Genomic DNA, 14893 nt, shown 5'->3' on the forward strand with positions numbered 1-14893 from the left:
TCTCCAAGGGATTTGTGAAAAACTAAATTCCACGCGGACGAAGTCGCGGGCGTCCGCTAGTTATTTGATAAATAACACTTAACACAAATTAAACGTGTTTTTTTTTAATAATATTTGCCGTATTTTTTATAATATGACAAATATTACCATTCCCCTCCAACTAGTCGGGAAAGACTGTGCTAGGAGTGAGTACGACAACAGACCAACGGGGTGAGTATTGAACCACCACCCCTCGGTGATGAGTCCAACCGCTCTTACCGTTGAGCTATTGAGACTTAAATTGAGGTTTGTATAAAAGAAGTCATTTTAGAAAAAAAATACACAGTGATCGCTTCACACAAGTCGCGTATTTTTCCATTTTACTACTTACGTACAAACGAAAAAATTCCCAGCCACTCTCCGTACGATATTATATTTCAATATAAAAACTATCAAACTCCCGAGAGTATGGGATTGGATAACAAAAAAGGCCTCTTTTCCAAAGAGAAAACATCCGTTCCATTGTGCGTAGAAATGCGTGTATTAGGTATATCGCCGGGAGACCCATTGCCTTTGATACACTAAACCCAAGAGATACACTTACGTACTCGTCTTGAGTATAATGTATCTATTGGATTTTACTTAGCAATATTGACCGTAGTAATCTAAATCGGATTTCTGCTTTGGACGTTGAGTTTGAAAGTATCCTGCGTACCTATATATATTATGTACGTTTGCTGCGTGTGGATAGAGGTGATTGTGCAAAGAAAAGCGTGTTTATTGGTTCCCGTTTAATGTTCAACTGATTTAATATTTTACAAAATACATTGGGTCAACTAAAAGTATATTAAAGTCCAGTGGTCAGAGCGTCGACATGTACAATGTGCATGCCATATGGCCACTTACAATTGCGTTGCCAAGTTATTGTTAAACTAAAAACTGTATAACGATACACTCGGAGCAATACGTACTCCATGGAATTTAGTTATAAACTGTCTTCATTTTCCAGACATGGGAATTCTGCTTTGTGCCTCACAAAACTGACTACCCGAATGTAGAAAACTTTTATTTACAGAGTGTCTGTAAACGGAAGCTACGCCTTAAACCACAAAAGCTGCCAGATTTTTATTCTCTACAAGTTAGCCCTTGATTACCTGTATGTAATACAGGTGAGATTATAGATGCAATCTAAGGTGAAAGCGGGCAAACTTGGTAGTAGAACGATGAACGATCTACACTACTTTCGGTTTCTACACGACATCTTACAGGAACGCTAAATAGCTTGGCGCTACGCCTTTACTGGTAGGGTTGTAACTATTCACGGCCGAAGCCTCCCACCAGCCAGACCTGGACCAATTAAAAAAACCTCAATTGGCGCGCTAGTATTAAAGCTAGAAGCTGCCTTTTGTGGAGTGTGGCGGACACAAGCATTACCGACCGTATATAACGAGTCATTTAGAAATATATACCAATGCTACTTAATAAGCTGAAATGAGTAGTTTTTTCCAGAGGATATCAAATCACGAAAAGCTCTACTACAACTGACAAATAAAAATACCAGGGTACCATCATTGATGTGGTTATATGGAAAATAAATGTAACTTCACAAGGAACTGTGTATCTCTGACGCCTTACATCATTGACCGTTTCCCCTATATTTCAAATCGCACTTCTGTCGATTTATCCATGCGGTGATAAAATATTTCAACGCCAGATGATTTAGAGCCGGTCCCTGAATGAGGCTAAGCGTGGCATCATTCAACAGAATTACCTTCGTTAGGTATTTTTGTGATCATTTATCATGATAAATTTAAGCGATATTCGTTCGTAGTGCTCAGTTGTATATTACTAACGGAGGACCGCAACTTTGTCCGTGTGGTGAACTTTGATTTCAAAGTTAGAGACGAATCGAAATCACCACTGTCGAGTTATAGAACATCGTTACAGAATCCTATCCTACTAATATTATAAACGTGAAAGTTTGTATGGATGTTTGAATGTTTGGATGTTTGTTACTCTTTAACGCCGCTACTGAAGCGATTTGGCTAAAATTTATAATGGAAATGTATTTTACTCTGGATAAACACTTTTTATCCCGGAAAAATCCATGGTTCCCGAGGAATTTGTGAAAAACTAAATTCCACGCGGACGAAGTCGCGGGCGTCCGCTAGTAGTACTATAGGTATAGGGAACACTGTAGCAATATTCATATAGAAGTCGGGTCTAAGAAATATTAGCGGATGCTCCGCTAATATTTCATTGTTTGTTTGTTTTTGTTTTTTTTTTTTATAAAAAGTAGCCTATGTGTTAATTCAGAGTAAAATCTAACGCCATTCCAAACTTCAGCCAAATCGCTTCAGTAGCCTTATCTTATAGTAAGGACGAGGGTTCTTACAATCACATAAACGGGAACTATACGGGTAAAAACGCGGTGCGGCGGCTAATATGGAATAAAAACCACGAACAAACAAAAAATAGGCAACGTTCTTGCATCTCGTAAATAAAAGAATTAAAACTCTTGACTAGTGTAAATACATGCCAGACCACGATCGGCGTAAACCCAAGTTTAATGACGCCATTTTCTAGATCGTAAGTAGGGGCGTGCGAAATTGTATTTTTTATTATGTTTCTTAGTAGCGAAGTGTTATTTTTATGTTGCTCACATCATTTCGGCTGCCCCTACGTTACGTGTGAATGATGTGTTGGAATGCTAATCTGTATAATATAAATAAAAACTCAACTACACAACTATAAAAAATCGTAATACACACAAGTGTAATTTTAACGCAATGAAACATTGATTCTATAGACTAAGTTTGTATAAAAGTTTAGATCGTGATAATATTTTATATTTACTTTTGACAGACGGGAATGTCTAGCGAGGCAGGTCCTAGTTATCTAAATAGTAGAGCTAAAAAACAATTATTGGATGAAAATACTCAACAACATGCATGTCATATTTCTGCCGCGTTTGAATCATTTACAAAATTATCTCTCATCGTCTTAAACGACGAAAAAGAAACTTATTAGTAAAGTGCTAAAGTGAAACTCAATCATTTTTTTTTTATCACCACAACACAATATTATTTAAAAGTAGCAGACGCCCGCGACTTCGTCCGCGTGGAATATAGTTTTTCACAATTCCCTCGGGACCATAGATTTTTACGGGATAAAAAGTAGCCTATGTGTTAATCCAGAGTAAAATCCATTTTGTTTACAAATCTCAGCCAAATCGGTTCAGTAGTTGCGACGTTAAAGAGTAACAAACATCCAAACATCCATACACACGTTCGCGTTTATAATATTAGTAGGACTATGTATAGATCAATACCGCATCAGTAGGTCTAAAAGTAAACAGATACACATAATATTATTATATTCGAAACGTGGAAACGAAGTCAACACTTATATAAGTTAACGGAGGGGAACCTCATATAGGCAACCCGAAGCGATCTGGCGCCGACCCTTTTATAATTAGTTAAATTAAGGCTTTTAGGGCAAGCGTAAACTACGGATATTTTTAGACTATCACGCGCACTTAAACTTCCGACCCTTTTTGGTAAGTCTAATGCTAACTACTGTTAACTATCTCTAACAATCCATATTAATGTCTAGCAATCCATATAGTTGTAAATTAAAAAAGCATGTTTTAAAAAGTGTCAATAACAATACTTCAAATAATACTCCTGTACTCACTATTTCCGATGTTCAATGCTTAAAACTCTGTATTATATTTATAAGTACTTTTTCGGCAATGTATTGTCTATTATGATTGTATTTTCTTTTAATTAGTTTATTATTGTTTTGTAATGAATGTTTTTGCCAAAATAAAATAAAAAACTAAAATTAAATGTCTGTCTGTGATTTCAAGAGACCGTCTTTATGAGTTATTTTAGTTATTAACACCACAAACAAGCTTTTTGAAAATTATTATCTGCTCGTTTGTATGACTTTCTGTTTGTCCATTAGTGTGTCTAATCTTTGTAACAGACTCGGTTTTAATTGGACTTTCACTGGATGATAGAGGAAGTTATGGAGGCTACTTTTTATTCCAAAAAAACCCATTGTTCCTACGAGATTTTTAAAAAACTGGATTTTTCTGAGTCTCAATTGATTTGATTTCCGCCGGTTAGATCATCATTGTAGTTTTATACGAGTACTTGTATGTATGTATTTTCCTATTATTTAGTAGACATTATGCCTATTAGTACATATTTTATTAATATTTTTTGTTTGCTTTTTTAAGCTTTATTTGTTAATAATAATCTAATTCATACAACCTTTCAACTAATTATTACGATGCATTTTCAACGGTCTTTAAAATCTTTCATAATAAGTATAAGGTCCTCTAGACCCTGTTCTTTTTTGACTGCTGTATTTCCCCTTTTTCAGCCGCGTACAAAGAAAGTAGTATGTAACAGAACTGTATCCAGTTTCTAGGTCAAGCGGCTGCGCCGTCGATGCAAAAATAGAGCTCCAGATATATCCTGTCTGCATTGATTAAATTTTGCCGCTGTCGGGATGCTTTTGTCATATATTTAGGCCTCTGGGTTAGATTCATAATTTGCTATGCAAAAATAGACCTTCAGTTAAACATACTAATTAACTAGCTGACTCCGCGCGGGTCACTCGCGTGGTTCCCGTTCCCGTAAGAATATAGGGATAATATATAGCCTATAGCCTTCCTCGATAAATGGGCTATCTAACACTGAAAGAATTGTTCAAATCAGACCAGTAACTACTGACCAGAGATTAGCGCGTTTTATCAAACAAACAAACTCTTCAGCTTTATAATATTAGTATAGATTTTTGCCGTTATCGCCATGCTTTTGTCATATATTAAGGATTCTGGGTTAGATTCACGTTTTTTCGATGCAAAAATAGAGCATAGTTATATTGTTTGCATTGATTAAATTTTGCCACTATCGGCATGCTTTTGTCCTATATTTTGACCTCTGCGTTATATTTAAGTGTTTTCAATGCAAAAATAGACCTCCAGTGTTACATATCCTGTCTGCATTGATTAAACTTTGCCGCTATCGACATTTGTCATATATTTAGATCTCTGGGTTATATTTAAGGTTTTTTTAATGCAAAAATAGAGCTCCAGATATATCCTGTCTGCATTGATTAAATTTTGCCGCTATCGGGATGCTTTTGTCATATATTTAGGCCTCTGGGTTAGATTCATAATTTGCTATGCAAAAATAGACCTCCAGTTAAACATATTGATTAATTTTTGCCGTTATCGTATTGTGACTCCATTCAAGGGATTCTCGGACATTCTAGGGTCTTATTTTGGTTACAGTTTGGTTTGTTATTAAGTTGTCCTGACAAATGTTGTGGATCATACCTATCACCTTTGCTCGACATTGTTTTTTTTATTTTTGTAATCCACTTCTAAGTCTGCTAAAACTATATGAAATTGAAATGAACTACAAAACGGCTGCTTCTATTAAATTGAATAATTATAACTAATATTTTGGTATACCATTAACCATGTATTAATGTCACACAATAAATTGAATCACATAATTTATTAGCAACAATTAATCTAGCTACCAAATTACGAGGCTTTAATAAAAGCCAGCAATAAATAATCAAATGTTCAGAGGCACAAACTACGAGCATAAAATAGGCTGTATCAAATTTACAATATTATACTATATCGTGCTGTAGCATCGATAATATCCAAATATGGGTAAACTAGCGGACGCCCGCGACTTCGTCAGCGTGAAATTTAGTTTTTCACAAATCCCTCGGGAACCATGGATTTTTCCGTGGTGAAAAGTAGCCTATGTGCTCATCTCACGTAAAATCTATTTCCATTCCAAATTTCTGACAAATCGGTTCAGTAGTTGTGGCGTTAAAGTCAAACATCCATACAAACGTTCGCGTTTATAATATAAGTATTATTTAAGGATATTATATATAGATAGTCCGACCCCCCACCAGGTGGACTGACGACATCAAGCGAGTCGCAGGGATTCGGTGGATGCAGGTGGCTCAGTATCGTGATGTTTGGAAGTCCCTACAAAAGGCCTATGTCCTGCAGTATCGGTATCGGCTGATATGATGATGAGATAAGGATATTAATAGTTGAGCGTTTCAAACAAATCGGGTATAGGATAAAATAGGGTAGGGACTATCCTACTCTACCCCTACCATATATCCTCTCTACTTCTCTACCACTAGGTAGAAAATTAGTAGGAGGCATAAGTTAAAGTAATGGTTAACCGAGTCTGCTAGAAATAAATAAAATAATGTATGAAAATTGTGAGAAATCGGTAGAAGGCAATATTTTAACTTGATAGCATAGTTATTCGTCATCAACCCATATTCAGCTCACTGCTGAGCTCGAGTCTCCTCTCAGAATGAGAGGGGTTAGGCCAATAGTCCACCACGCTGGCCCAATGCGGATTGGCAGACTTCACACACGCAGAGAATTAAGATAATTCTTTGGTATGCAGGTTTCCTCACGATGATTTCCTTCACCGATTGAGACGTGATATTTAATTTCTTAAAATGCACGCAACTGAAAAGTTGGAGGTGCATGCCCCGGACCGGATTCGAACCCACACCCTCCGGAATCGGAGGCAGAGGTCATATCCACTGGGCTATCACGGCTTTTTGCAGCATAGTTATACACCCATCAAATTAAGGGGTATTTTATAGAGTCAAAAGCCTTTGTTGTTTATTTTATAGAACAAAAAGCGTTATGCAATCTTGATAAACAAATTATTATCGCAGGCAGCTCTTAGTATTTTCAAAAGCAAAATACCCAATTTAAAATAACTAACAATTCCTTTAGTTTTTAATTGGTTGTTTTCTGTGAGCGAAATTGCAGTTGAGGAGCCAAACCAAAGTACCTTTGTGTCGACTAGGTTACGTAATTGAATCAGCGTCTTTTAGTTAGTGAAGTTCAGTTTTACAACGAATTTCAAAGCTTTTATTCAACCCTGTTAGAATGTTTATATTAGAAGCTACATTAGAATTACCTTCTGGCGTCTGATTGGAGCCAAATTTAGGATATTTGGGCCATTTAAAGTGACATTGCAATCATAATTAGTTTTATTATGATAAGGTTAACCCTCCAGCGGATAGCCTAGCTTCAGATCAGGTCTTGGATAAGAGTCCTGGGTATGTACACTGTGTTTTTTAAACCTATTTTCTAACCCTACCCTTAACCCAAAGCTCGCCAACCCGTATACCCGTATTGAAGCAGAGTGGTAGGTAAGCTCCATAATGTAAGGTAAGCTAAGGTAGGTGGCGGTATAATAAAATCTATTAATATCTGTAGTGACACCACAGTGGATATGAAATCTGCCTTAGATTCGGAGGGCGTAGGTTCAAATCCGAATTTTTAAACTTTACATTTATAAAATTAAATATGACGTGTCTCAAATAGTGAAGGAAAAAACATTGTGAGGAAACCTCAAAACCATATCTGACAATTTCTTTCTTCTTAATTCTCTACGTGTGTGCAGTTTGCCAATCTGCATTTGGGCAGCGTGGTTAGGTTAGGTTAGGCTAACCCTTCTTATTCTGAGAGGAGGCTCGTGCTCAACAGTGAGTTATTAATGATGAATATCTGTAGTGTGCCGGCTTCACTTAATTGTCACACTTGCACTATAAACACGTTTGGATTCACCTCAGTGTCTGTCACTCGAATGATTTTCCACTTGCGTGCGTTAAACTCACTACACTGTGGGTTATCCACAGACATTACAATATCCGTAGTATTAAAAAAAAAAAACAAAAAAGCGGGTATAAATACAACAACGTACCAAGTTGAACGAGCTCCAATCGCTTGTCAGTGATAAAGTGCCAAGGGAACGCCTTGCAGAAGCTCGCGACGCCGATCCTCAAATCATTCACCTTGCTCGACGAGGCGAGACTGACAGCAGCGCTGGGTGCCTCGCAGTTATCCACCTTCAGCCTCTGGTGTAATGGCTCTGCGCTTATGTCGTATCTGAAAATGGAATCCGAATAAGCCTTCTTCCATCTTACAGTGAATTCATAGACGTTGTAGAGGCATCCCCAGGGGATCATTCAGCCGATGAGTGTCGAATTTAACTTCTATTTGTTTCATAATTTGATACTCAGCGGGTAAATGATCCCCTGGGGGTGCCTCTACAACGTCTATGAATTCCACTGTTAGACCGTCATCTATTATCATCAAATCAAGGTCCTTTTTGTCATTAAAAAAAAAACTCTAGCTCATCGTTGCTGCATCCATTAAGCAAATATTTCTACGTTTGTCTAATAACAATTATTAACTGTCTCCAACTGATGTATAGTGGTATAAGATGCCAGCTGAAAATCACTTCAATCTATACTAATATTAGCTGAAGAGTTTGTTTGTTTGAAAGCACTAATCTCCGGAACTACTGGGCCGATTTGAAAAATTCTTTCAGTGTTAGATAGCCCATTTATCGAGGAAGGCTATAAACTATATGTTATCCCCGTATTCTTACGGGAACGGGTGTCAGCTAGACTTATATAAAATGAAACTAAAAATAAAATATTCAATATCAACTGACCTAAATCTCCTTGGATCGTTGGAGTAACTCATCAGTCTTATGTCTGTCTGTGTGTCGTACAGCCTCATAGCTATCGCTTTGAGGCTCCCAACTAGTAAATACGCCACGGGCTCGCTCTCCGTCGTGAGGTGCAACTGAATCCGTCCCCCATGCGACGTGGTACACACGAAGGCTGCTTCATTTTCCGGTGACTCTTCTTTAAGGCCGTCGTCCTATTTGTCAATACATTTGGAGTTAATCATTTAAAATGGAAATAGAATAATAAACCAAATTTGGAAAGCGATCCACTACGACGACTCCCTATTAAGAAAACCGATAACATAAAACATGTCGCACTGAGCCTCGGTTTATTCTTTAATGTAGAACTATTGTATTTAGAACTAAGTACAGAGGAGTAAAGATTGTGTTTAGCTGTGGTTTTCTATCTCCTCTGTACTCTGTATATCATCACTATCAACATGCATCTTCGACACTAAGAAATTTCGGATGATGTCATATGTATCCGAGACTTGATTGCTAGCTTGGCCTTATAAGAAGTCTCAGCGTCCCTCAGCGGTCAATAGCGAACTTTATTGAGTATTTCAGCGAGATCGCAACAGTAATAAGCAGTTTTGCAGAGGCACTAAATACACCAACGAGTCGGAAAGCTGGCAATGGATGTTCGAAAAGCTGATGCACGTTGATGATTCATGACTCCTACCAGCCAGACATGGACCAATTAAGAAAACTTCAATCGGCCCTGCCGGGGATCGTATCTAGGACCTCCGTCTTGTAAATGAACCACGCATGCCACTGAACGGAGAACGGCAATATATATATGGGAATGATGGTGCCTCAAAAGGTTTTAGTTTTAATCTTTAAGTTAGATTTAAAACCAAATAGTTACTGAGTTTAACCCCTACCCGTTAAAATACTGTATAAACGACTTTCAAGACTCCATAATAAACAGAAATTAATAGATATTATAGCAACTACGTTGGTAATATTAGGTAATTACACGTTTGTGATTTATACAAATAAGCAAACTATAAAATATGGTTAACAATAAATAATTCCCTGACCCCATTAAAATTAAATTGTAATAATGTGGCAGTGATAATGAAATATGTTGATCCATATTAATTAATAGCATTTCAATTACATTAAAATACATTTCGAATAACAGATTGTTCAAGTATTAAGCTCTAGACCACGCTGGGTGATTCAATGTATTTTCATTAAATCGTATGTTAACTTGGCAAAAGATTTTTTTTCTGTGTTCATGAATTGATGGACCAAGCAACCATCATCATCATTATCATATCAGCCGATGGACGTCCACTGCAGGACATTGGCCTTTTGTAGGGACTTCCACACATCACGATCCTGAGCCGCTTACATCCAGTGAATCCCTATACTCTCCTGATATCGTCAGTCCACCTGGTGTTGGTGGGAGCCACCAATACTGCGCTTTCTAGTGCGGGGTCACCATTCTAACACCTTCGGACCCCAACGTCCATCGGCTCTTCGAACTATGTGTCCCGCCCAAGCAGCTTTATAACGGTAAAAACCATAGCATATATACACGGAATACCTAGTAGCAATAATGCATACTGTTTTTAATACACAACACAAAGTAATCTACGTTTAAGTTGTATAAAATGGGAAATTCCTTCTAAAATAAGGGTCAGCGCAGACAGAGAGGAATAATCCTCGCGCGGTCTCGGGCATTTTCTTTACGGAAGGAAAGTACGCATACGACGCGGGAGCTTATTTGACACCGAACGGGGATTCCCGCATAATTTCGAGGATGCGCGAGTATTTTCAAGCAATTATGCACTTTAGTTTAATTACTTTAAAGTTTACTTTCAAGGGCGATAATAAAATCCTCTCCGCTGCGCTCCGTTCTCTCTGCGCTGATCCTAAAGGTCCGTATTGAGTCCTCAGGGTAGGCATTTTAGCATGTATGAAGAGCACGCCATTTTAAAATTTCACAGGTTCCGCAAAGAACGCCCTATGCGTTCGATGCGGATATGAGGACGCCTATCTTTAACCTCGAACATTAAACAACCGTTTGATAATTTAAAAGTACTAATTAGATACTATTTATAAATAAATTTCTTACCTGATCATGCAATACATCGTGTACGCTGTCTAATGTAGTTAAAAATTCTATTAAATTAGTCCCTAAACACTTAAATGCTCTCTCCAGTCGACAGTTGTGGGAAAAAGCGGTTAATATTAAATATTCTCCTAATTTTGCCATAAAGTCCTTAGTGGATACACCTGGAACAAAAACGCCATCATTAGGAATACATAAAATGAATAAAATATACATAAAATGAATAAATAATGCGGCCTCCGTGGCGCAGGGGTATGTGCAGTGGACTTACAAGACGGACCGACAAAGACGTACCGCCAAGTGAAATTCGCGTTCCGGTACGAAGTCGTGTAGAAACCGAAAGGAGTGTGGATTTTCATCCTCCTTCTAACAAGTTAGCCCGTATTCCCACAGACACGTGGACCACGCGGGTGAAATAACGGGGCATAAATAAATAAATAATTTAATGAATAAGAACATTGCTTAAATAAATAAAATAAAAATAGGATTTACGAAACGAAACTCATCGTCAAAAAATATAACGCAAGTAAAGTTAATTAAAAGTTAACTCAACCACTACACAGCGTTCCGGTCTCACAAAATGAAGTTAAACAAAGTTTTCTGCGAGACCTTATTAAAAAAGTAGTTCAGTTACATTAAGAACGTGCAATGTATTCACTGCATATCTGGACCTACTTATATGAATAACTAGCGGACGCCGCGCGGTTGCACCCGCGTGGTTCCCGTTCCCGTAGGAAAACGGGGTTAATAATAGTTTATAGTCTTCCTAGATAAATGGGCTATCTAACAATGAAAGAATTATTTAAATCGGACCAGTAGTTCCTGAGATTAGCGCGTTCAATCAAAGAAACAAACAAACAAATTCTTCAGCTGTATAATATTAGTAGTATCATCATCATCATCATCATTATCAACCTATAATCGGCTCACTTCTAAGCTCGAGTCTCCTTTCAGAATGAGAGCGGTTAGGCCAGTAGTCCACCACGCTGGCCCAATGCGGATTGGCAGACCTCACACACGCAGAGAATTAAGAAAATTCTCTGGTATGCAGATTACCTCACGATGTTTTTCCTTCACCGTTTGAGACACGTGATATTTAATTTCTTAAAATGCACATAACTGAGAAGTTGGAGGCAGAGGTCATATCCACTCACTCTCACATCGGCTCACACGGTCATATCGGCTCACTCTACCCGAATTGTATCTTTCCCCAGTATTATACAGTTACGACGAGTATATGTGATGCAAATCCACCAAGGGAACTCTCTTTGCCAACACAGCGCCATCCAAAACTAATTTGCACTATTTGAAATTCTTAATTCGTACACTTTGCACGTTCAAACTTAAGTGGCTTTTAACACGGTAACTTTGTAACGAGCTGGCCGAGATACGAACGAAGCTAATTAGATATACACAGCCTCGGGGAAGTGGGACGAAGGAACTTCAATATTTATTTATTTAGACAGGCAAGTCAACATTTATGTATGTATATGTCGGAGAAAAACGGGTTTGACACCAGAAGCGATTGTATGCAAAACACAATTAATGAAAGTCTGTCAGGTCTAACATTTCCAACCAAGATTGTTACCAATAAACCCTGAGTGGCAGAGAATGACCTTGAGTGGAGTCACGCACTTGTGAACGATGTGTGTAGGGTTAAAGGCTTTGACTATTAACAAACACTCCCCTTTTCCACCCTACCTAAATAAATTTCTAATAAAAGCAGTTTGTTGGCTAGTCGATGCTCATTTTCCTTATTATATACAAAACTTAAGTTTAAGTTGTTAAAGTGTGTGAGGTGGTAGGGATTATTTCTACTCTAATCTACTAAATTAATAATGAAAATTATTTTCCCAGTCGAAAATCATGTTATTTGTGAGTGGTAAAGGCTGTTTTAATTCAAATTAAAAATACTTTTACATATAATCATTAATTAAATTAAAACTGCTTGTTCAGTTTGGCGAGAGAATAGAGTAAGGCACAACTATTAAGTTACATTAAAAAAAAACGAAATGAAAAAATAAAAAAAATATAATAGGAACTCGTATTGGTATAGAAAAATGTACCTAATGCCCGGTCCACACGGCAACGATAAAATTGAACATTTCATTGCTTCGTTCTTAAAGTTTTTATGAAGATATATTCACCCCTAAAGTAAAAGAATCTCGACCGTCTTTGAGTCATTAACCATCTAATCAATCTTGTCTTAAAGTAAAACCCCGAGAAGAATATGAGTAATGGAGCTGAGAATTTGAATAAGTCCCTAAGGTACTTTGATAAAGTTAAAGATATGAACCACAAAATAAAATCTCCTCAAAATATATTCCGCCTTTTATTTTCATACCGCTGTTTCGGACAGTAGTAAGTTCTCATTCGCACGAGAGTTTTTTTAACGGACGTTAAAAAAGCGTTCAAAAACAACAAATGATTCCCAAGTATATGTTCACACGACAATATTTAGAAAACACGACGCTTTTCTTGAGCAAATAAATAAATAAACTATACTTATAATAAATCTGTAGAGAGGTCAATTCTGTACATGAAATATATTTTGAAAATAACTATCAGGGGGTGATTAGTGATCGATACTGATGCCAAAAATTTAATCAGTAATTTTTTTGTCTGTCTGTCTGTCTTTCTGTCTGTCTGTCTGTCTGTCTGTCTGTCTGTCTGTCTGTCTGTCTGTCTGTCTGTCTGTCTGTCTGTCTGTCTGTCTGTCTATCTGTCTGTCTGTCTGTCTGTCTGTATGTTCGTTATAGAAACAAAAACTACTTGACGGATTTTAACGAAACTTAGTACAATTATTCTTCATACTCCTGGGCAGGTTATAGTATACTTTTTATCACGCTACGATCAATAGGAGCAGTGCATTGAAGGGAAATGTTGGGAAAACGGGAGAAATTACACCATTTTTTAAGCTTTCGTCCAGTGTGCAGCCTTAATGGGTAGGGTAGGTGTGGGGTAGGGGTAGGGCAGGAGTAGGGTAGGGTAGGGGTAGTTAAAAGTTTACATCTACTTCACGCGGACTAAGTCGCGGGCGTCCGCTTGTATATAATATACTTAAACAATACACATCACTATCTAGCCCCAAAGTAAGCATACAGAGTAGCTTGTGTTATGGGTACTAAGATAGTTGATATTATAATATTAATATACATTTATATGCTATATATAAATACTTATATGACGTATAAATACACACAGACACTGGAAAACACCCATGCTTAACACACAAATATTTTCCAGTTGTAGGAATCGAACCCACGGCCGTGGATGCAGAAAGCAGGGTCACTACCCACTGCGCCACGGGGCCATCAATTTTGTTGTTAGAGCAGTGTTGCATTTTCAATTTTGGGCGTAAGACCTTCATTTAACTATAAACGATATTTAAACGCTTTTTAACGTCAGTTAAAAAAACTCTCGTGCGAATGGGGGCTCAGTTTGACGTTCGTATTTTATTCTGTTTGATGAACTTAGAATTAAGTACTGGTATAACTTTTAATTAAAATATTAATCATGACATAACCTAAAATAAAATAACATAAACAAACAAACTAATGAGATAAAATAAAATGCGCAAAATAAAACATTACCAACCCAAAACCCAAGCTTTCTTTGAAGAAATTAAGTTTTTAAAGAGAGTTTTAAGCCATTTTGGAATGCCGATAAGGAAAATAATTAAAAGAAGAATATAAATATTAACATTTATTTTAACATAACTACTAGAAGAACCTGTAGAATGTCTCTTATAGCAAAGAGAAAACGGAGCCAAAGGCGATGATTTTTGAAGGCCTCCGTGGCGCAGTGGTATGCGCGGTGGATTTACAAAACGGAGGTCCTGGGTTCGATCTCCGGCTCGGCAGATTGAGATTTTCTTAATTAGTCCAGGTCTGGCTGGTGGGAGGCTTCGGCCGTGGCTAGTTACCACCCTACCGCCAAAGATGTACCGCCAAGCGATTTCGTGTTCCAGTACGAAAGGGGTGTGTATTTTCATCCTCCTCCTACCAAGTTAGCCCGCTTCCATCTAAGACTACATCATCACTTACCATCAGGTGAGATTGTAGTCAAGGGATAACTTGTAAAGAATAAAAAAAAAATTATGGTTGAACAAACGTACGTAGATAATTGAAACATAAAAGCTTATAAGTTTAGAGTATCTACAGTCGAGAAAAACACGGCCAATGCAATAAAATTTAATGACTTAAAGCGAAAAATTTCCTCCCGCTTTATATTCTTTGTAAACTTTTTTCATTGTTCTCTCGAAAATAGG

At 37.4% G+C, this 14893-nt stretch overlaps 1 protein-coding gene across 1 annotated transcript in view; it reads right to left on the minus strand.

The window, feature by feature from the left end:
* The window catches only part of LOC112049774 (head-specific guanylate cyclase), a 149670-nt gene that overhangs the window by 54408 nt on the left and 80369 nt on the right, over window positions 1-14893 (minus strand). Inside the window, exons 5-7 of the mRNA XM_024087801.2 lie at window positions 10627-10787; window positions 8523-8734; window positions 7767-7951 (exon numbers count right to left, since the gene is read on the minus strand). Coding sequence (XP_023943569.2) covers window positions 7767-7951; window positions 8523-8734; window positions 10627-10787 — 558 coding nt within the window. The remainder of the gene's footprint in view (window positions 1-7766; window positions 7952-8522; window positions 8735-10626; window positions 10788-14893) is intronic.

This window comes from Bicyclus anynana, chromosome 23 (genome assembly GCF_947172395.1).
Source record: "Bicyclus anynana chromosome 23, ilBicAnyn1.1, whole genome shotgun sequence".
NCBI lineage: Eukaryota > Metazoa > Arthropoda > Insecta > Lepidoptera > Nymphalidae > Bicyclus > Bicyclus anynana.